The sequence below is a fragment of the Canis lupus genome, chromosome X (assembly GCF_048164855.1).
Source record: "Canis lupus baileyi chromosome X, mCanLup2.hap1, whole genome shotgun sequence".
Classification (NCBI taxonomy): Eukaryota; Metazoa; Chordata; class Mammalia; order Carnivora; family Canidae; genus Canis; species Canis lupus.
In genome coordinates this window covers 68,195,924-68,219,640 of record NC_132876.1, presented here as the reverse complement: position 1 = coordinate 68,219,640, position 23,717 = coordinate 68,195,924, and the positions used below count along the sequence as shown (strand labels likewise).

Below are 23,717 nucleotides of genomic sequence, written 5' to 3'. Positions count from 1 at the left end.
TTTCTTTCTTTCTTTCTTTCTTTCTTTCTTTCTTTCTTTCTTTCTTTCTTTCTTTCTTTCTTTCTTTTCTTTCTTTCTTTCTTTCTTTCTTTCTTTCTTTCTTTCTTTCTTTCTTTCTTTCTTTCTTTTCTTTTTTTTTTTTTGGAAGTGAAAAAGTACAAGGTGTCCTTGGGGAAACAGAGAGGAAACAAGACAGATGGAGGGTAGGTTTCTAAGGGAACTGCAGGATATACCTCTTACTCATTCATTCATTCATTTGTTCAGCACCCACAACACACCAGTAACTGGGCTAGATAGTGGGGATTATGGTGGTGAGCAAGATTAGCCTTATGGACTTCACCAACTCTTGAAGGAGACAGACAATTAAATAAACAATTTTTTTTAAGTAACCTCTACCCCCAAGGTGGGGCTTGAACTCACAATCCTGAGAGCAAGAGTCAAGTGCTCCATTGACTAAGCCAGCCAGGTGCCCCGTAAATAGGCCATTTTAATATACTGTGGCAGATTCTAGGATGGCAAGAACAGGGAAACAGAGTGCTGAGGGCCCCTGGCATTCCCAGAAGTTTCCCAGAGGAAGCAATATCTCAACTGACACCCGAAGGATAGCTGAGAGTGGGAAAAGCTCCTAGAAGAAAAGTGTCAAAAGGATATGAAGAGAGGGGCACCTGGGTGGCTCAGTAGGTTAAGCATCTGCTTTTGGCTCAGGTCATGATGCCAGGGTCCTGGGATCAAGTCCCACTTGGGGCTTCCTGCTCAGCAGGGAACCTGTTTCCCCCTCTCCTTCTGCCTGCTGCTCACCCTGCTTATACTCTCTGTCAAATATATAAAATCTTTTTCAAAAAACTCTATTTAATGGTAATATATAAACTTACAATTAAGCAAATTATATTAAATGTAAAGGTAATAAATACTAAACACTCATTACTTCCTAATTATTTTACATTTTACTATATATGCACTCAAGGTTATTTATGCCATCGTATATATGTGGGGGAAATGCTTATGTAGTGGTGTGCTGCTGTGCACCTCCTTCCAGCTCCCCATTCAGTGACATCATGATGGTAGCTTGAAATTGGTAAACACCTCAATCAGGACTTGATTAATTGCTTTGTTGATGGCCTAAAGTTAAGGAAGCAATGGAGAGGGCAGCCCTGGTGGCTCAGCGGTTTAGCGCCACCTTTTGCCCAGGGCATGATCCTGGAGACCTAGGATCGAGTCCCATGTCAGGCTCCCTGGATGGAGCCTGCTTCTCCCTCTGCCTGTGTCTCTGCCTCTCTGTCTCTGTGTCTCTCATGAATAAATGAAGCAATGGAGAAAATGTTAAAATGCAGACTAAACTTGGGGCGCCTGGGTGGCTTGATAGGCTGAGCATCTGCCTCTGTCTGTCATGATCCTGGGGTCCTGGGATTGAGCATCGGGCTCCCTGCTGAATAGGGAGCCTGCTTCTCCCTCTCTCTCTCCCTCTACCCCTGCTTGTGCTCTTCCACTCTCTCTCTCAAATAAATAAAACCTTTAAAAAATTTAAAAATGCAGATTAAACTTAGTATGTTGTGTCTTGTAGCCATTATATTATAACTAGTACAAAAAATTAAGAAGATACTCTTTCGACATTTGAAAACTATTATCTGATTCAGCAAAGAAGTTGCTCACATCATTGACAAATGAGTGAAGTTCTTATGAATGTCTTTGTTGTTTTGCTTTTGTCTCATTTGTTAATGCAGACCCAGATGTCAACCAACACTTTTGTCAAAACTACATTTTTTGATCATTTGTAACCATAATCATAGATTGATATGGCTATAAGAATTTGGCAAAAATCGATGAAAGCTTTCTGTGAGAACCAACTGACTATATGGAATTCACAATAAAGAGTATTGCCTATGGGACACCTGGGTGGTTCAGTGGTTGAGTGTCTGCCTTTGGCTCAGGGCATGATCCTGGGGTCCTAGGAATCGAGTCCCACATTGGGCTCTCTGAGTGGAGCCTGCTTCTCCTCCCTCTTCCTATGTCTCTGCCTCTCTCTCTGTATCTTTCATGAATAAATAAAATCTTTTAAAAAATTGAGTATTGCCTATTTCATTATTATTTGTAAATTGTGTCATACATTCTTTGTATCAGTGAAACTTATAATAAACCTATGAACATGTATATGTGCCCATTTTTTTAGGGAGTTAGCGGTTAAATATTTACCACCACACCACTGATTACACATGTTTACCATTTTTAGAAAAGCCAAGAAAAATGCATGAGTATATCCCTAGGAAAACCCCAGGAATACACTGAAACATTGTTGGCTCTTGGAAAGTTTCTTCTTTCTATTGATGATGTTGTTGTTGAACAATGTTTGTTGTCCCTTGGGAACGTTGTTGTTATTATTGTTTAAACATTACAACATTCAGGGCACCTGGGTGGTGGCTCAGTTGGTTGAGCTTCTGCCTTCAGCTCAGGTCAGGATCAAGAGGTCCTGGGATTGAGCCCCATGTCAGACTCCCTGCTCAGCGGGGAGTCTGCTTCTCCCTGTCCCTCTGTTCCTCCCGCCCTGCTCATACTCCTCTCTCTCTGTCAAATAAATAATAAAATTAAAATCTTAAAAAAAAAGTACAACATTCTCAAAAGCCAAAATGGTAGGGGCATGTGGATGGCTCAATTGGTTGGGTGACTGACTCTTGATTTCAGCTCAGGTCATGGTCTCAGGATGGTGGGATCGAGCTCGATGTTGAGCCCTGTATTGAGCCCCTGTGTCTGGCTCCAGACTCAGTGCTTAGCAGGGAGTCTGCTGGAGATTCTGTCTCTCTCTACCCCTCCCCAGGCTCGTGCATGTTCTCTCGCTGTGTCTCTCTCATAAATAAATTTAAAACATAGCCCAATGGTAGAAGAAATTGACCCACAAACTCCTGCCTGAGCAAATCAAACCTTTTTCATTCTCTCTCTTTGAACTTTAGGATTGATCTTTGATTTGGGGGAATTTTTGAAGCCTAACAATCTGGGCAGATAAGTGGATTCCCCTGATTCAGGGTAGAAAAGTCCTACCTGAAAAGATAGCATCTCTCTTGAGTATCTAGTTTGTACCCAAGGTAATATGGAAATTAACTTTGGGTGGAGCCCCTGAGAGTCAGCCCTTGGCCATCTCTTGGCACTAGGAATGGAATGTCATGATGTCTGCGACTTACTTTCAAGAGGTAAAATAGGGATGTGTGTGTGTATGTCTACAAAGAGAAATAAAGCAAATATGGCAAAATGTTAATTATTGCATCTAGCTGGTGTCTATATGGATGATCATTGTACTGCTCTTTTGGCTTTTCTATATATTTGAATATGTTCATAATATAAACTACATATATAAAAATGGTATTAGGGAAAGGTGCTGAGAGAGGAGAGTACCTCTTGTGTTCATGAAAGAGAAGGGGGCCAGTGTGGTTGGAACGGGTTGAGCCAGGGTAAGAGTAGTAGATGAAATGAGAGGCCAGGTTGTGAGTGCCTTGTAGGGCCTCATGATTGTGGCATTTAGTCTGAGTGAGATAGGAGCCATTCAGGGGCTGTGAGCAGAGGAGGGACCTGACCTGACTAAACACACTTTATTATTATTATTTTAAAGATTTTATTTATTTATTCATGAGAGACATAGAGAGGCAGAGATGTAGGCAGAGAGAGAAGCAGGCTTCATGTAGGGAGCCCAATGTGGGACTCGATCCCGGGACTCCAGGATCATGCCCTGGGCTGAAGGCAGGTGCTCAACTGCTGAGCTACCCAGGCGTCCCCACACTTTATTACTTTTTAAAAAAGATTTTAATTAGGTAATCTCTGTGTCCAACATGAAGCTTGAACTCAGGACCCCAAGATCAAGAGTCACATGCTCTACCGATTGAGCCAGGCAGGCACCCCGACTTACCTACTTTAACAGGGTCCCTCTGGCCTCTGGGTCGAGATTGGAAGTGAGAGACCAGTCAGGGGCTAATGCTATAATGTGTAATGTACACAAGATTGTTGGTGCCTCAGACTAGGGTGGTAGCAATGCAGGTGATAAGAAATAGTGCAGTATTACTTGGGGTGGGGAAGAGGGCAGACACTATACTATTTATTTGTTCCTTTATAAGTTTATTATGAAAAAATGTCAGGGATGCTTGGGTGGCTCAGCAGTTGAACATCTCATGAATAAATAAATAAATCTTTTAAAAAAAGAAAAATGTCAAACCTATACAGAAGTAGAACTAGTGTAATGAGCCTCATGTAACCATTATAAAAATGATTTTATTTTTTAAATTTTTATTTATTTATTCGTGAGTGACACAGAGAAAGAGAGGCAGAGACATAGACATAGGGAGAAGCGGGCTCCATGCAGGAAGCCTAATGTGGGACTCCAGGGACTCCAGGATCACACCCTGAGCCAAAGGCAGACGCTCAACCACTGACCCACCCAGGCATCCCATGATTTCATTTATTTATTTGATAGAAAGAAAGAGAGAGAAAGAGAGAGAGAGAGAGAGCACAAGCAGTGGGGAGACAGAAAAGCAGGCTCCCCTCTGAGCATGGAGCCCAATGTGGGGCCGGATCCCAGGAACCTGGGATCACAACCTGAGCTGAAGGCAGGGGCTTAACAAACTGAGCCACCCAGACGCCTCAAGATTATTTTATTTTAGATTCTATTTATTCATGAGAGACACAGAGAGAAAGGGGCAGAGACACAGGCAGAGGGAGAAGCAGGCTCCACACAGGGAGCCCGACGTGGGACTCGATCCCAGGTCTCCAGAATAACGCCCTGGGCCGAAGGCAGCGCTAAATGGCTGAGCCACCCAGGCTGCCCCCAAGATTATTTTAAAGCAAATTCCAGATTGTCGGTTTCTTCTATAAATACTTCAGTATGTATCTCTGGAAAACTTTTCACGATTGTCTCACAAAAAATTAACATTAATTTCTAAATATCATGAAACATGAATTCTGTACATACTTTGAAGGTAGAACCAATGGGATTTTAAAAAAGATTTTTATTTACTTACTTGGGAGAAAGAGCATAGAGGGAGATGGAGAAGCTGACTCCCCACTGAGCAGAGCCTGATCCCAGGACTCTTAAGATCCTGACTGGAGCCGACGGTGGATGCCCAACTGACTGTGCCACCCAGGTGCCCTTCCACTCCTGATATTTTCTAATGAAATTACATGGAGTGTGAGGAAAGGAGATGGATTAAGGACGTGTCCAAAGTGTTTGGCTTGAGTAATTGGTAAGACAGTTTGCCCTGACCTGAGATGGGAAAGACAATGGATAGAACTGACTGGCGTCGGTCAGGAGGCAGTGGGGAGGATATCATTCTCTCTGTAATGTCTCGTTTAGCAGCAGGAACACAGGATTTGGATATCAAAAAAAATCAAGATGGCTCTTGTAAACTATAAAGTGCTACATGAATCCTAGTTGTATTCTTCTCAAAGCTGTGCTGTGCTACTCTCTGACTGGAACATTAGCCCCAGCCCACTGAAGGCACAAGGGAAGTAAACCAAACCCAGTAAAGGTCTGTTTCTTCAGTCAGTTTCATCTCAATATCATTTGCCTGCATCCCTGCTGAAATGATCGCTAAGATTCCCTGCAGCTCTAAGATTTTTTTTTAAGATTTTATTTATTCATTCATGAATGAGAGAGAGAGAGAGAGAGAGAGAGAGGCAGAGACACAGGCAGAGGGAGAAGCAGGCTCCATGCAGGGAGCCCAACATGGGACTCGATCCCGGGTCTCCAGGATCAGACCCTGGGCTGAAGGCGGTGCTAAACCGCTGAGCCACCCGGGCCGCCCCAGCTCTAAGATTTTATGAATCAAACTGGAAGCCTTCAAAAGCCCTACAAACACACGAGCAATTTTATTTGGAAAACTGTAGCTCAGTCTGATGATACAAGCTGCTTTGGCTAAGTACACCCACATGACCTGGTTGTTAGCATGGAAATCTTTCCCACATTAGGGCTACTTTTTAATAAAAAAATTCCTGGGGCACCTGGGTAGCTCAGCGTTTGAGTGTCTGCCTTTGGTTCAGGTTGTGATCCCAGGGTCCTGGGATGGAGTCCTGCATCTCCCTCTGCCTATGTTTCTGCCTTTCTCTGTGTCTCTCATGAATAAATAAAATCTTTAAAAAAAATAAAAAAATTCCTGCACTAGCTTCACAAATAAAAAAAAAGACATTTAAAATGTTGTTTACTTCTGCACCGTGAAGGAAAACAATCAGCAAAACTAAAAGGCAACCCATGGAATGGGAGCCATTGGCAAATGGCATATCCAGTAAACGGTTAGCATATTTTATATATATATATAAACTTAGACAACTCAACACCCAAAAAACAATTAATCCAATTAAAAACTGGGCAGAAGACAAGAACAGACATTTCTCCAAAGACACCCAAATGGTAGATATATGAAAAGATGTTCATCATCACTCACCATCCGGGAAATGCAAATCAAAACTACAATGAGCTATCACCTCATACCTGTCAGAATGGCAGAAATTAACAACACAAGAAACTGCAGGTGTTAGAGAGGATGCAGAGAAAAAAAACCTCATGTACTGTGGGTGGGAAGGCAAACTGGTGCAGCCAACTCTGGAAAACAGTATGGAGGCTCCTCAAAAAGTTAAAAATACAACTATCTTGGCAGCCCGGGTGGCTCAGTGGTTTAGCGCCGCCTTCAGCCCAGGGCCTGATCCTGGAGACCCGGGATCGAGTCCCATGTCGGGCTCCCTGCATGGAGCCTGCTTCTCCCTCTGCCTGTGTCTCTGCCTCTCTCTCTCTCTTACAATAGACAAGATATGGAAGCAGCCCAAGTGTCCATTGATTGATGAATGGATAAAGATGTGGTATATATACACAATGGAATATTATTCAGCCATAAAAAGAATGAAATCTTGCCATTTGCAATGACATGGATGGAGCTAGTGTATAATGCTAAACAAAATAATCCAGTCAGAGAATGACAAATACTCTGAGTTCACTCATGTGGAATTTAGGAAATAAATCAAATGAGCAAAGGGAAGAAAAAAAGAGACAAACCAAGAAACAAACTCTTAACTATAGAGAACAAACTGATGGTTACCAGAGGGGAGGTAGGGGGTGGGTTAAATAGGCGACGGAGATTAGGGAAGGCAATTGTGATGAGCACCAGGTGATGTACAGAATTGTTGAATCATTATATTGTATGTACACTTGAGACTAATATAACTCTGGTAACTCATGTTAACAGGAATTATAAATTTGAGGGGCACCTGGGTGGCTCAGATGGTTAAGCATCTGCTTTTGGCTCAGGTCATGATCCTGGGGTCCTGGGATCAAGCCCCTTGTCAGGCTCCCCACTCAGTGGGAAGTCTGCTTCTCCTCTATGCCCTTGGCTTATGCTCTTGTTCACTGTCAAATAAATAAAATCTTTAAAAAAAAAATGTGAAAAAATACTTATGTGTAGAGGCATTAAAAAAAAGCATTTAAAAACTTGTGATGTGAGCAGACTGCAGCCAAACACACCAATTCCCCCATTGCACAAGATGGCTGGCTGATGAAGCATCTAGGAAACCCCTGCCCATGTGGAAAGATCCAATTGAGAGGCCTCTCATTCCTATTTGCTTTGCTTCCTTAGCTAAAATTCAAATAATTTCCATCATCTGCAGAGCTGAGACTTCTAAAAGAACATCCATGGGTGCAGGGAGCAGGGTGGCAGCAAGAGAATCCACCAGTATTTAGGACTCCTGCCCTTTGGCCTTTCACTGTCTCATCAGCCTATTTTTCAAGGGACACCTTTATTTTTTTCAAAGATTTTATTTATTTATTTATTCATGAGACACAGAGAGAAGGCAGAGACATAAGCAGAGGGAGAAGCAGGCTCCTTGCAGGAAGCCCAATGCGGGACTTGATTCCGGAATTCTGGGATCACACCCTGGGCCGAAGGCAGCCACTCAACCACTGACCCACCCAGGCGTCCCAAGGGACACCTTCAGATTACTTCTGGCCTGGCTCCTCATCAGAACTGCCTATCTGGATGAGCTCCACAGGATTACACTTTAGCAACATGTCTGACAAGCCCAATATCACACCCCTCTGGCTTGATTTGATTGGAACTTGTTCTTGAAAAAAATCCCTTTCTCCTGCTGAGGTCTCAGGTTGACTGCTCTCAAGCCCCAGCCAGTCGTGCTTTGGAGTTTGCAAAATGAAGGGCAGAGAAGCCCTGTGAGACCAAATCGGCTTGGAAGACTCCCTCAGGAGTCCTTTAGCTGATCCCTCCTTTAGCTTTTCAGTTTGCACCTGTGGCTAACTCCAAGCCCAAGATCCAGCTGGGGTGGAGACACTGCAAGCCACAGGTCTTCAGCATACCTCCTTCTGTCAGACCACAGACCTGGGCACCTGGGAGGACCATTGTGTGCGCCAAGTTAAACATGTGAAGTGAACTTACCCAGGCTCATCATGCTTCAGATAAAGATGCCCAAAACGGGGGGCGGCCCCGGGGGGCTCAGTTGGTTAAGTGTCTGCCTTCAGCTCAGGTCATGATCCCTGGGATCCTGGGATCTAGCCCAATGGGTTCCCTGCTCCACGGGGAGTCTTCTTCTGTCTCCTCTCCCATTCATGCTCACTCTCTCAAACAAAATCTAAAAAAATAAAGTCCAAATGGCCTTTTTATCTGAAAACTTGTCATGGTGGAATCATTTAGTAAGTTAGGTCTGCAACAAGATGTTCAAGCAATTGTGAGGGACACCCGGGTGGCTCAGTGGTTGAGTGCCTTCAGCTCAGGGCATGATCCTAGAGTTCCAGGATGAGTCCCACACTGGGCTCCCCATGGGGAGCCTGCTTTTCCCTCTCCCATGTCTTTGCCTAGCTCTCCTGATCTCTCATGAATAAATCAAATCCAAAAAAAAAACCAACAGTGATGGTGAGACACAAGACCAGTTTTGCTCCTCAGGAGGGATCTGGCTACATCAAGAGTTACTTTGTTACATTATCACAACTGGGTGGAAGAGGAAGGCATGCTTTAACCTTGTGGTTGGAGGCCAGGGATGCTGTTTATCTCCCAATATACAGGACAGCCACCCACAAGTTATCTGGACCAAGAATATGAAGGTTGACAAGCCCTGCTATAGGAGGTAAAGAGGCTTTTTAGCAGACTTGCCTTATAGGGAAAAAGGAAGAGAGCTGGCCCCTCGCAGCAAGGACAATTCTTAAGATTGGTGGGCAGGGAACTTGGGTGGCTCAACAGCCTAAGCTTGATTAGGCTCAGGTCATCATCTCAAGGTCCTAAGAGCAAGCCCTGGGAGTCCCAGAGCAGGCCCTGTGCTGGACAGGGAGTCTAAGAATTCTCTCCCTGCCCCTCCTCCACCTCTAAAATAAACCTTGGGAAAAGATTGGTGGGCAAGGGGCACCTGGGTGACTTGCTCAGGTCATGATCTCAGGGTCATGACATCAAGCCCCACATCTGGCTCCATGATTAGTGGGGAGTCTGCTGAAGATTCTCTCCCACTGCTTCACCTTGCTCTAAAAAACAGATGAGGGATCCCTGGGTGGCACAGCGGTTTGGCGCCTGCCTTTGGCCCAGGGCGCGATCCTGGAGACCCGGGATCGAATCCCATGTCGGGCTCCCGGTGCATGGAACCTGCTTCTCCCTCTGCCTGTGTCTCTGCCTCTCTCTGTGTGTGACTATCATAAATAAATAAAAATAAAAAACAGATGAACCAGGGGAAGGAGGGTATCGATTTTTTTTTTTCCAAGTGAAGAGTCAACAGTACAGAGGAGTTATGGCCAACAATCTGGGCTCTCCCCCCTCCTGGGTTAGTTGCTGCTCCTTAAGTCTGGTGTGTTCTCCCTCCCACTGCCCAAGTCCAGCCAAAACAAAACAAAACAAAACAAAAAAAACCCAAACCACTCACAGGAAGACCTCCATCACAGAATGCCCAAGCCTGCTGGAGGATTCAATCTACTTTTCATGTTAGAAATAAAACAGTAGGCAAGTAGGCAACTGTAAAAGAAAACAAAACCCCAACCCAGACCACAACAAACACCATGAGACATTTAGCGTGCTGTAGAATCTTTAATTAAGTATAAAGACTTCCAATCACGTCACCCAGGGACCATTTTACCCACTGCTCTGTTTGGCTGCCAGTCTCTTGTCTCTTTCCTCAGCAATGGTGAGGCGGATACCCTTTCCACGGGGAAGAGAAATCCATGGTTTGTTGCCCTGGAGGAGAGAACAAGGAGTGTCAAGACCCACCACACACTAACTCCCATTAGCAGCTTGGCATGTGCTCTATTTGTCCTCTCATTTAAAGAAACAGAGGCCTGAGAACATTAAGCAACAGCCAGGCAGTCCTAAGACCTTTAGATGCTGGCTTATGAGAAATATCCACTGTCTGGGCTGCTGGGGCCACCCTATTAAACTTGCTGCCTATACACGTAGATGTGAATTATTTTAATGTCCTTCGTAGTTAATGACTTACAATTACTAAGTAGTGTCCGAGGCTGACCACTAGTCTCCCCAACCCCCAGGCACTAATTGGAAGAACCACAGTGTAAGGCATATTCACTTCATTACTGGTACTTTTCAAAAGCCAGCCAGGAGCCAGGTGCTACACTCCCAGCAGTACCTACATTTACAGGTTTCCCTGGGCTAGAGAAGGGAAACCCGGACTTACTTTGCCAATAACAAAAATGTTGGAGAGTCGGGTGGCAAAGCTGTTGCCATTGGCATCTTTCACGTGAACTACATCAAAAGAACCAGGGTGTCTCTCTCGGTTGGTGATCACACCAATTCTTCCCAGGTTGGCACCTCCAGTCACCATACACAGATTACCTAGAGAGAAGAAGCAATCTGCTCAGGGCAAGGCACCATGCCAATCTATAACCCGATGTGATGAATGACCAGAGATAGGCCTAAAACAAAGTTCTCTCATTTGAATTTACTTCTATGGAAATCTGTTAGCCAAGCAAGCACTCAGGGCCCTCTTAGGATTTGCCCTGCATCTCCCCCTCCCCCCTTAAAGTCTAAGCTCCATCAAACACACCTCTCCAGGTCACCATGTTTTGCCTAGGTTGTTCGGTTCCAAGGCCCAATTCTCTGCTGCAGTTGCTCACAGAAGTTGAGGATGGTGCCCAAGTGACTAAGAGCTGTAGCACAATTAGGGTGGCTTGCTTTTTGGGCACCTTCCTGCCTAGCCCTCAAGCATTTACAGATAGGGAAGTTTTGAGACCTCTAGAGGAGATCTGAGGTGTCTTGTAATAGGCTCATCTCAGCCACTCAGAATATTCTGAGCATTTGGGCTTCTGGAAGTGAACACACCATATACCTGGGTATTGGAGCAGAGACTCTGGGCATTTGTTTCTGCCCTCCATCCAACAGAAATCTGTTCAACCCCTCACACCTCATCAAAGCCACTCCTTCCCCCATTCAGAACACATCCCTATCTCTAACCCTTACTACCACTACAAAGCCATGCTGATGACACACAATTAAGGTTTAACACATTCCCGCACATTTCTTAAAACTTCACAAGTTGCCCCCTTCCTGACCTTTTACCACATCAAAAGACCTCTAGTTTTGGTTGCTAATTAGGTCACATCAGAATCACCGAGGAGAGCTCAAAACAAAACCAAACCCTGTAGCCAGGCCCCATACAAGTTAAGTCCTAAAGCTTGATTAAATTCTCATTTAATTTAATTTAATGGGAGAGAAGCAAAGAATAGTTCTTATACCTGGGCTTTCATGAAAATGCCCAGGTTGCACTGAGCCTTGCTTACCAGTATCAAACTTGATGAAATCCGTAATCTTTCCAGTCTCCAAATCAATCTGAATGGTATCATTCACCTTGATGAGGGGATCAGGATAGCGGATGGTGCGAGCATCATGAGTCACCAGGTGAGGGATTCCTTTTGTTCCCACAAAGATCTTTCTCACTTTGCACAACTTATACTGGAAACGTAAGTTAGCCTCATTTAATTCAGCTCACATGCACCACATGCTCCAGAAATGTATGAAACAGTAGTTTCAAAACTGCAAGTCACTGGGTTAGAAATTCAATTAGCAGCTAAAGGCAACAGCCACACAGGAAATGCTCGTTTCCCAAACTACTGAATGGACTGGACTTCCCACCCTCAATTTCTCTTATGCTGTCCCTCTCTAAGGTATTCTTCCTGTTACAGGTTTTCTTTGTATGTCCAAGTCCAAGGCATCCAAGGTCCCACAACAGGGAGATTCCTTCAGCGAGTGAGCTGATCACCCTTCTTTCCCGAGGCTGTGTCAGCCTCCCAGGTCCCCTGAATTCTTCCAACTTCTCCGCATCAGCCCCCTAACAAGTGCTATTTGGTGGCTCCTTCTATCACACAGTTGAATTTTGCCTCACAAACTGCAATTGTATTACCAGTTCCCCTAATCAACAAACATTTCACACAAAACATTTCAACCTTGGACTTTTACTCCCTGACCACCTACCTCTCCAAATAAATCAAATCACTTTGATGCCATTGGACATGTCCTCCAGCCTGCTGATAATAAGGCAGCTAAGGCAATTAGGAGCCGAATCATGCAATTGAATTAACCCTCATTTATAGCCAATAACTGAAGGGGTCTTAAACTTTTCTGTAAAACCACAACAAACTGGATTAAATGTCTGCAATCTTTTTTTTGAACTATCTTAAATGCCCCAAGGGGGATCAGTCTCCTCCATTAACACCTTTCCTCTCTCCAGAGTAAAGCTAGACCCACAAATGGAGACATGATAAAGGGCCAATCAGATTGGACTAGTATTGGTTTTCCCGGTCCCTTATACTTAAAGGCACTTCAGGCACTAATAAATTTTCCATTACTTTCCTTGCTTCTAAAAGTCAACCTGGAAGCCACTGTTAAACTGGAATTTATTTCTGCATCAAAACACAATGTTGAAGGTGTTAACTTCAATTGGGGGCCAATTATTAGATATCCAGGAATGGACAGTGATACAACGATTGGTAGGACTTTTGAGGACATAAAATTGCATATACAAGAGAATCCCAAACTGTGAACTGGCTATTTTCAGGTATTAAGACTGTTAAGTCATTAAGATCTACCCATCTCACTGCAATGGACCACTCCATATACTCAATCCAGGCTGTCACTTAGAACCAAGTGACTTTACTGAATGAAGGCCCAGCCTGTTTGCAACACTCACCTTGGCCTCCTCAGGTGTAATCCGATGAACAGCAAAGCGACCCTTGGTGTCATAGATTAGACGGAAATTCTCCCCAGTCTTGTCAATGCTGATGACATCTGATATCAACAGTAACTAGGGTTACTATAAAGCCACTACTCTCCCCCCCCCCCGCTTTCCATTTTGATACCAACAAGAATTCCTAAGACTAATGATCACAGCCAGCTCATCTTTTAAGGTTTCAAAACCCCGTGTTTGATATGTAAAATTGAAAGTGAATTCGAATTTGGTTTTGAGAACCGCTTCCTGGTTATATACAGCCCTATACTTGGTCAGCAAAAAGCTTAAGTGGAAGGTCATGCTTTACTCCAGCAACTGATTAAAAGCCCACCGATATTCAATATGATCACCATTTTGGAGAGGAAGGGAAATCAATAAAAAGGAACCAGCACCATGGGCCCACCACTAACCACTTACCCATAAAACCAGCAGGGTAGGTGATATCAGTTCGGACCTTGCCATCAATCTTAATAAAACGCTGCATACAGATCTTCTTCACTTCATCCCCTGTTAGGGCATACTTAAGTCTGTTCCTTAGGAAAATGATGAGAGGAAGACATTCTCTCAGCTTATGGGGGCCAGTAGATGGGCGAGGGGCCTGTAAAATGATGGGGGAAAGAAAAAAGCTTTAACTACTGTTGGGATTCACGCAAACCTACTTCCTACGGCCTGAGACTCCTCAACTAGGCACCAGACTGTACATCGGCCCCAGAACTTGGGTAAACCAGGTGTTCAAAAATTGTTAAATTACTTCAGACTTTAAAGCTTTATTAGCATTTTTTCCCTTCAGCGGTCCAGAGCCATTAAGAACATTTCAGTTCGGAGTCCATCTTCTATGTGGTACGGGGAATAAATGAGAGCTATTAAGAGTGAGGTGGGGTGCAGGTAGACAGCACAAGGCCTTCAAAAGCAGAGTAAGACAAGACTTTTCCCATAGTTCTGTCCCCAAATAAGCTATGGATATAGTAATCAGGGATGCCTGGGTACATAAAAGACTATAAAACAGGCCCCTGAACGTGTCAAAGCAGATCTCTATCAAAATGGGAAAAGGAAAGTGTCTCTTAAGACATTTAGAATTTACTAGATATGCTCACAATAGGATACTTACAAACACGCCGGTCAGTTTATCCAGCATCCAGTGCTTTGGAGCTGCTACACGCTTCAGATGCTTCTTGGGACCACGAGCCTGAAGGAGAGTTTCAGGGGTTTAAGTTTCATTGCTGCTAAAATGGTTACAGGTGGTTTCAAGAATAGTTTACGACTTCAACTTCTTGAAACAAGTGAGTCTGTTTTCTCTCTAGCAAAATGTGTACAATGTTAAAAGCGTGGGGTATACAGTTACCTAGCAAATACTACAGGCTCCATCGACTGTAACCTCTCTCCCCCTCACTGGACAGAGAACACTTATTACTCTCTATTTGAGGGCTCTTCGAAGTAGTTTCAAGCTACCCCTTAAAATGTGTCCGCTTCTCAACGCGGTCTTTCCTAAGAAAAGTATTTTGGCAAAATAGTCAGGGGCTGGACCTTGGGTCACGGAGCGAGCCAGCAACAGAAAAGGCCAAGAGCCCAATCCGTGCTCCTACTGGTTACTCAATCACATAGGAAGTTGCGCCGAGATCGACCTGCTTTTCTCAGAACCACGTGCCTGCCAATGGCTACTCCCTTGTACTCTAGGGGGCAAAAGCCGAGCCGCTTTCACTTTAATAAAAGGAAGCACTTTAACACTATGTACACATGCTTACCAGTCACACTACGTCAAGTCAGGCCGTACCAAAAAAAAAAAAAAAAAAAAGCAACTAAGAGTTCTTGGTCCAACGTAAGCGGTGCCCACTCACCCCGGGCCCATCACCTGCCCATCCCGCCTACCCGCGCGGCTCAAGCCGGTGAAAACTGTCCCTCCTAGGGTCACAGGATGCGTGGTCGGGCGTGGCCGGGCCAGACACCGAGGCCTTCCCGCCAGCCGCTCCGATTTCCCCTTGCTCCGGGGCCGGTACTCGCCCTCGCTCTCCTGGGCCAACTCGCAGGCTGCAGTCCCTTTGCCTCCACCCGGCCACCCTCTGCATGAACCCCGGAGCCCTGGGAACCCCCAGCCCTGGAAGGATGGAAGCTGATGGACCCCGAGAGCTCCCGAAGAAACCTCCTTACCATGGCTGCGCTAGGCACGAAAAGAGGACCGCCTCTTTCCGGTACACGAGAAAAGAGGGTCAGAGGCTGCGCGCGCGCTGGAGCCTTCAACGCTCCGCCCAGTTCCGCCCTTGCGCGGCACACCAGGATTTTATCTTGCCACCTACTGGTGGGAGGTCATAGGGCCGAAGCTTGGGCAATTTTCTCACTCTTTTCTTCCAGCCCCCGCCCCCCCAGCAACATTTGTTGCGCGCCTCCGGTGCGCGCCTGATTTCAGCGTTAGCTGCTGGAATATGGTCCCTGCCGTGAAGGACAGGGCAAAGTGAGGCTACCTAAAGTCCCACATACACACAATTGTAGAATCAGTATAATATATATTAAAAGATATTTAATATTCTTTTTTTTAAGATTTATTTATTCATGAGGGACAGAGAGAGAGAGAGAGAGAGACAGGCAGAGGGAGAAGCAGGCTCCAGGCAGGGAGCCCGATGTGGGACTGTGCCACCGGGGCTGCCCAATATTAAATCTTTTTAAAAATATTTATTTATTTGATGGAGAGGACACGCGCGCGCGCACAAGCAGGGGGAGCAGAGGCCGAGAAGAAGCAGGCTCCCCCCACTGAGCAGTAGGGCTCCATCCCAAGACCCAGGGATCAGGACCCTAGCCTAAGGCAGACGCGCAACCTACCCGCCAATGAGGCACCCCTATTAATACTTAAACATACTTTTTCCCTTTTTCCGAGTTCCCTTGAGCCAGCCAGCCTGCCCACACTATAAGTCGGAAAGAACCAACATTTTTAAAAAGATATTTACTTATTTATTTGGCAGATTGTTGAGAGAGAGAGAGAGAGAGAGCAAGGGGAGGAGCAGAGGAAGAGGGAGAGGGAGAGAGAAAATCCCAAGCCCACTCTGTGCTGAGCATGGAGCCCAATGAGTGTCTCCATCCCAGGACCCTGAGATCAAAACCTGAGCAGAAATCAAGAGTCAGGGCAGCCCGGGTGGCTCAGCGGTTTAGCGCCGCCTTCAGCCCAGGGCCAGATCCTGGAGACCCGGGATGGAGTCCCATGCCAGGCTCCCTGCGTGGAGCCTGCTTGTGTCTCTGCCTCTCTCTCTCTGTCTGTGTCTCTCATGAATAAATAAATAAAATCTTAAAAAAAAAAGAAATCAAGAGTCAGGGAAGCCGGGTGGCTCAGCGGTTGAGCGTTTATCTGCCTTCAGTTCAGGGCATGATCCTGGGGATCGAATCCCACATCGGGTTCCCTGCATGGAGCCTGCTTCTCCCTCTGCCTCTGTCTCTGTCTCTCTGTCTCTGTCTCTCTCTCTCATGAATAAATAAATAAAATCTTAAAAAAAATCAAGAGTCAGAGGCTCAACCAGCTGAGCCATCCAGGTACCCCAGGAAGAACAAACATTTTTATTCTCTCTTGCTTCTCACAGATGGCTGAGGGGGTGCAGTGTAGGGGGCAGGAGGGTAGGATCTTTCCTTGAACCTTGGCACCCTGCCCCTAACTTCCTGTACCACACTTTTGCCACATATCATAAAGTCTCAGGGAAGAGAGGAGACATTAGAGACTATCTGGTTATCTCACTAAACCTTAGATCTAATCACACTACTTTCCTACTTTGAAACTGCCCTTGGTGCTCCCGCCTGGTCTGTCAGATCTCTGCACCTGTCACCTGCTGCCTACTGTGCCTGGACACTCATTGCTCCCTTCCCCCATCCTAAGACTCAAAGATTAAACCACTCCAAACTACTTCCTGCTCTCAGAAAGCTACCTCTTTTCAAGCCTCCTGCCTGTGGGCCTGATGATTCCTCAGCTTGGAACTGCCACAGATATCCCACTCCTCAGCCTTGGAGATATAGAACAGCTCAAGTCCTGGCTCTGTAAGCCTGCAGCCCCCTCAAGCAGGATCAATCCCACATTCTTCTGCCCCAGAGCCTTTTGTTCAGACTCCATGACAGAATTTAACATTTTGGGTTGTAATGAGTAGTGTCCTTGTCTGTCCTCTGTTAGACTCTGAGCATCTCCATAATCTCCATAACAGAGACTGTCCTAATTCATCTGGGCAGGCCCTTTGCCACCTAACAGAGAACTTTTGCCCTGTGTCCGGCACTCGGCAAGTACCTGTTGAATAAATAAATTGAGTCAACATCCCACTTATTCTACCTAAGTCTTGCTACACTGTCCCCAAGAGTGTCCAGCCTGTGCCTGAACTCCTCCCACCGTGGTCAAGCTCATTATTCACAAGGTCCCATTTTATTTTTTTAAAGATTTTATTTATTTATTCATAGAGATGCAGAGAGAGAGGCAGAGACACAGGCAGAGGGAGAAGCAGGCTCCATGCAGAGAGCCTGACGTGGGACTCGATCCCGGGACTCCAGTATCATGCCCTGGGCTGCAGGCGGCGCTAAACCGCTGCGCCACCGGGGTTGCCCTCACAAGGTCCCATTTTATATGTGACTCCTCTCTGAGACTCGACTTCTGAGAGTTGACCCCTCAGCAGTCTGCAGAGGTGCAATAGAGAAAAAAAATTGTGGCTATTCTTTTTTTTTTTTTAAGATTTTATTTATTGGGATCCCTGGGTGGCGCAGCGGTTTAGCGCCTGCCTTTGGCCCAGGGCGTGATCCTGGAGACTCGGGATCAAATCCCACGTCAGGCTCCCGGTGCATGGAGCCTGCTTCTCCCTCTGCCTGTGTCTCTGCCTCTCTCTCTCTCTCTCTCTCTGTGACTATCATAAACAAAAATTTAAAAAAAAGATTTTATTTATTTATGATAGACATAGAGAGAGAGAGGCAGAGACACAGGCAGAGGGAGAGGCAGGCTCCATGCAGGGAGCCCGACGTGGGACTCGATTGCGGGACTCCAGGATCGCGCCCTGGGCCAAAGGCAGGCGCTAAACCGCTGAGCCACCCCGGGATCCCCAATTGTGGCTCTTCTAAACCACACACTGTTCACTAGGAGTGTTCACTAGATTCCTCTTTGTATAAAACTAGGCCCATAGTAAAGCATGCTATAAATGATTATTGGAAGGAAGGGGCAATTGATTGGAGGTGGGGATTAGAAAGAGTGAAGGTGATGAGGCAAAGAATGGACAGTGGTTTCTGAGGTTTTCGGTCTGAGATCATTGGGGAGATAGTGGTATAGCTAACAGAAATGATGGGAGTTGATTTGGGAGTGAGGAATAACCATGGGACTTCCAGCCAGAGAGGGCAGGAGAAATGGGGTAAGTAAATTAGGTAAGAGCTGCAGATCTTACCTAAGCAGGATCACATGGTCAGTTAGGGGTGGGGGCCAGACTGGCGGGTTGGGAGCCAGTCTCTGACCTCCCAGGTTCATGGTTTGTACTAAGGCTTGTCAAAGGACTTGAGGGGAATCAAAGTACCTTTCTCGGTATATATATATATATTTCCCTCTGTCAATTTGTATTTATGCACAAAGACATTCTAACAACAATGAGGGGAATTTGCAAAGAGCTTAAGAAAATCACAAACAGTACCTCCCCCAACACCCTAGACACATCATCTGTATTCATTTGTTCCTTTTCCTGTTCTCATTCCGATCGGTTTGTGTGCATGCATACTTTTACATAATTTAAGTCCTAGCATACAGACCATTTTGTATTCTGCTTTTACTATATAATAAACACTTTCCGACTTGCTACATAATCTTCATAATTAGTATTTTAACGGCTGCATCATATTCCATTAAATGGATGTCCCATAATTAATAAAAGTTTTCTGTTGTTGAACATTGTTTTCTGCACTTTTTCTTCATTATGAATGCTGTTATAGTGAACCATTTCCTTCTTAGCTTTTTGCTTCTGTCGAATGAGTTCTTTAGACTAAATCCACTTCTTCACCCAACATTTATTGAGCACCTACTCTGTGTCAACCTCAGTGTTACCAACCAGGGATGCAGAAATGATTAAGATCTAGTTCTGGCTCTCAATGGGAGAGGCAAGTGAGGAGGAGAGGATGGAAAATCAGGAGAAGCTCACCAGAGAAAAGATGGTGGTGAGGCAGTCGGGAATACAGAGTGCTGCTGAATCTTAAGAATCTTGGACTTTAGGGGATCCCTGGGTGGCGCAGCGGTTTGGCGCCTGCCTTTGGCCCAGGGTGCGAACCTGGAGACCTGGGATCGAATCCCACGTCGGGCTCCCGGTGCATGGAGCCTGCTTCTCCCTCTGCCCATGTCTCTGCCTCTTTCTCTATCTCTGTGTGACTATCATAAATAAATAAAAATTAAAAAAAAAAAAAAGAAAAGAATCTTGGACTTTAGCCTGTAGGTATACAATGAGGCAGGGGGCGTTGAAAGGTTTGAAGGATGACACAGAATCAGCTTTGTATTTTATAAGGATAACTCCGACTGCTCCCTGTAGAATGGCTTGAAGGAGGGGCACCTGGGTGGCTCAGTCAGTTAAGCGTCTGCCTTGAGCTCAGGTCATGATTCCGGGGTCCTGGGATCCAGCCCCACATCAGGCTCCCTGTTCAGGACGGAGTCTGCTTCTCCCTCTCCCTCTGCTGCTCCCCGTGTTTGTTCTCTCTCACTCTCTTTCTCAAATAAATAAATAAATAAATAATTTTTTTTAAAGAATAGCTTGAAGCAAGTGTCAGTGGCTTGGAGGGGATGGGTTAGGGCTATTTCAACTATATGAGCAAGAAACAGCAGGTGAGACCCATATCTGTGACTGCAGGGAGGAGGAAGAGGCAGATTCAAAAGACATTGCAAATGGAGTATTGGAAGGATCTGATGCAAAAGATGAATGTGCAGGAGTGAGGGACAAAGAGGTAATTAGGATGACTCCCAGGTGGGGATCCCTGGGTGGCTCAGTGGTTTAGCGCCTGCCTTCAGCCCAGGGCTTGATCCTGGAGTCCCAGGATCGAGTCCCACATCAGGCTCCCTGCATGGAGCCTGCCTGTGTCTCTGCCTCTCTCTCTCTGTCTCTCATGAATAAATAGATAAAAATCTTAAAAAAAAAGGATGACTCTCAGGTTTATGGTTTGGTGACTCCACTAGGAAAAAGAAAGAGGTATTCTTGGTGTGAGTGAGATGCACAGCCGGGGAGGAGGACATCAGATTGGAGATGGCTTATAGACACAGGTCTGAGCTCAGGTGTGTGGTCTGGACTGAGGACTTACATTTGGGAGAACTGGTGGGTCTGTGCTTAGTCCACAAGAGTGGTTGGCAATAACTGTCAGAGAAGGAGCGTTACATTAAGAGTCTGAACACTTTGCAGTAGTGTACGTGTATTGCCAAAAACTTTTCTCAGAAGAGCCTTGCAATTATGCTATACTCATGCTAGCCTGGTAATTACTTATTTTTCATTTTTACTTATGCAATCGTTTTAATTTGCACTTAAAAAATCACTTGTGAGGGGATCCCTGGGTGGCTCAGCGGTTTAGTGCCTGCATTTGGCCCAGGGTGTGATCCTGGAGTCCTGGGATCGAGTCCCGCATCGGGCTCCCAGCATGGAGCCTGCTTCTCCCTCCTCCTGTGTCTCTGCCTCTCTCTCTCTCTCTGTCTATCATAAATAAATAAATAAATAAATCTTTAAAAGAATCACTTGTGAGGTTGAACATTTTGGCATATGTGTACTTACCCATTCCATTTCCACTTGTGTGAAGTATCTCTGCCCATTTATCTTTAGGGGACGTGTTTTTCTGATTGATTTGCATGAACGCTCTACAAAACATGAAAGTTCATCTTTTGTTGTATTTGAGGCAGATATTTTTACTATTTGGTTATTTTCCTTTTGGTTATATTTTTCGATATACAGAGTTTCAAAATATTTTTAGATTTTTAAAAAGATTTTATTTATGAAAGACACACACACACAAAGGTAGAGACATAGGCAGAGGGAGAAGCAGGCTCCATGCAGGAAGCCCAATGTGGGACTCGATCCCAGAGCCCCAGGATCACGCCCTGAGCCAAAGGCAGACGCTCAACCGCTGAGCCACCCAGGCATCCCTAGATATATTTTTAAAGACTATTTATTCATGAGAGACAGAGACAGAAAGAGAGAAGCAGAGGGAGAACCAGGCTTCCCAGGGAGCAGAGATCCTGATGTGGGACTCAATCCTGGGACTTGATCCCAGTATTCCAGGATCACAAATTGAGCCAAAGGCAGACACTTAACTGACTGAGCCATACAGGAGCCCCTCAAAATTTTATATAACTAAATCTATCGATCTTTTCTCCTGCAATTTCTTCTCGTCAATTCAAAGCTTAGAAGATTACCATCAGTTCAAAGATCTGCTAAATACTCAATTCTATTTAGTAGCATATATTTAATTCTGTATCAACTTGGGGTTGATAAAGACAAATAGAATAAATAAAAAGAAAAAATTCTATTTCTCCCCAGGTGGCTAACCAATTTTCTCATTGCAGTGTATTGAATGATCTTTCTCTTCTCTGTTGTATCCTAAGAACAGCTTTAGCATTAAATGAAATCATATAGTACATGGTTCTATTTTCTATAAGGGCTTGGGAGATGAAGTCTATGGTGAGGAAAGAACTGAGACACGAGTCCTCAGTATCCTGTTCCAGATTACCATAGGGAAGGGATGTGTATGAGTGGTTCATGGTCATAAGTGATGCTATGAGTGGAGCAGTCCAAACCCCTCCCTCCCCATCTTAAGAGTAGCCCTTCATGTCTCATATTCCCTGATCCACTAATTGTCAGCAATCAATGAGCCAGCACAGCCTACTCCTCCATTTCTCACATTGCTGGGACACAGTAAGGCAGAGTGGAAAGAGCACAATTTGGGTCTGTCTCCGTGTGTGCTTGAGCAAGTGGCTTCACTTCTCTGAACTACAGGTTCCTTTCAGAAAATAAGAATAACAATCCTTCCTCTTCAGGTGGTTGTAAGGATCAGGGATGGTGTATCAAGTGCATTGGACATAGTAGTGAATCAATCAGTGGATGGATCAGTACTCCAGTTCTCCCCTGACCACTTCTGGCTACTCCCTTCTTTTTTTTAAATTTTATTTATTTATTTATTCATGGTAGACACACACACACACACACACGGAGCAGGCTCCATGCAGGGAGCCCGATGTGGGACTCGATCCGGGGTCTCCGTGATCATGCCCTGGGCTGAAGGCAGGTGCTGAAGCGCTGAGTCCCCTGGGCCGCCCAGGCTACTCCCTTCTTAAACTTATTTTTTTTAAATTTTTAAAAATTTTTTTTAAGATTTTATTTATTTATTCATGATAGTCACAGAGAGAGAGAGAGAGAGGCAGAGACACAGGCAGAGGGAGAAGCAGGCTCCATGCACCGGGAGCCCGATGTGGGATTCGATCCCTAGTCTCCAGGATCGCACCCTGGGCCAAAGGCAGGCGCCAAACCGCTGCGCCACCCAGGGATCCCTTTTTTTAAACAGCTTTGTTGAGGAATAATTGACATAAAATAAATGGCACATATCTAAAGTGTACAGTTTGGGGGCGCCTGGGTAGCACAGTCAGTGATCTCCACACAGGTGGTGATTTCTCAGGGTTGTGAGATCGAGGCCTGCATGGGATTCCTTGCTCAGTATAGAGTCTACTTGGGATTCTCTCTCCGTCTACTTCTGCTAGCGCACTCTATTTATTTCAGAGAGAGTGAGAGAGAGAGAGAGCAAGCGCATAAGTGGAGGGTGCGGGGGGGGGGGGGGGGGGGGAAGGGCAGAGGCAGAGGGAGAATCAGGTTTCCTGTTGAGCAGGGACCTGGCTGCAGGGTTTGATCCCAGGACCTCAGGATCATGACCAGAGCAGAAATCAGACACTTAACGGATTCAACCACCCGGGTGCCCCAATAAATAAGTCTTTAAAACAAAATCAAGTATACAGTTTGACAAATTTTGGTGGACATATATACCCTACTCAACAGAACCATCACAACTGAGATAAAGAACATGTTCATCATCCTTGAAAGTTTCCTCCCATTACTTTGTAATCCCTCACTCTAGCCCCTCCCCCTGCATTCCTAGGCAGTTCCTGATCTGCTTTCTGTCACTACAGATTAATTTGCATTTTATAGAATTTTAAAGAAGTGGAAATCTTACGGTATGTTCTATTTTTGTCTATCATCTTTCACTCTGTATAATTATTTTTAGATTCATCCATGTTGTTGCACGTATCAATAGTTTATTGTTTTATCGCTGAGTAGTGCTTCATTGTGTGGTATACCACAATGAGCTCATCCATTCACCTATGGATAGACATTCGGGTTGTTTCCAGTTTGGGGCGATTACAAAGAAAGCTGCTATGAACATTTCTTTCTTTCTTCTTCTTTTTTTTTTTTAAGATTCTATTTATTCATGACAGACACACAGAGAGAGAGGCAGAGACACAGGCAGAGGGAGAAGCAGGCTCCATGCAGGGAGCCCGATGCGGGACTCGATCCCAGGTCTCCAGGATCAGACCCTGAGCCGAA

At 45.2% G+C, this 23,717-nt stretch overlaps 2 protein-coding genes across 3 annotated transcripts in view; both read right to left on the bottom strand.

The window, feature by feature from the left end:
• ERCC6L (ERCC excision repair 6 like, spindle assembly checkpoint helicase) overlaps positions 1-9,483 on the bottom strand; it is a 50,599-nt gene extending 41,116 nt beyond the window's left edge. Inside the window, exon 1 of the mRNA XM_072817299.1 lies at positions 8,406-9,483. The gene's annotated coding sequence lies outside the window, so the exon portion shown is untranslated. The remainder of the gene's footprint in view (positions 1-8,405) is intronic.
• Positions 9,484-10,011: 528 nt separating this feature from the next.
• RPS4X (ribosomal protein S4 X-linked) lies at positions 10,012-15,425 on the bottom strand. 2 transcript variants are annotated; one of them, XM_072815576.1, is made up of 7 exons: positions 15,325-15,425; positions 14,288-14,365; positions 13,597-13,777; positions 13,141-13,238; positions 11,735-11,906; positions 10,633-10,790; positions 10,012-10,178 (listed from the first exon to the last, which is right to left on the bottom strand). In XM_072815576.1, the coding sequence occupies exons 1-7, from the start codon at positions 15,325-15,327 to the stop codon at positions 10,077-10,079; spliced, it is 792 nt and encodes a 263-aa protein (XP_072671677.1). In that variant the 5' UTR covers positions 15,328-15,425; the 3' UTR covers positions 10,012-10,076. The 2 variants fall into 2 exon arrangements, with proteins under 2 accessions (XP_072671677.1, XP_072671678.1); XM_072815577.1 differs by having other exon boundaries at positions 15,046-15,331.
• Between the last annotated feature and the right edge of the window lie 8,292 nt (positions 15,426-23,717).

Bases quoted from the DNA above. Each gene is read 5' to 3' on its own strand.
- RPS4X (XM_072815576.1), bottom strand. The intron at 13,239-13,596 runs GTAAGTGGTTAG...TGTTGATATCAG, and splicing joins CTACCCTGCTGGTTTTATGG to ATGTCATCAGCATTGACAAG. The intron at 10,179-10,632 runs GTAAGTCCGGGT...TCTCTCCTCCAG, and splicing joins ACATTTTTGTTATTGGCAAA to GGCAACAAACCATGGATTTC.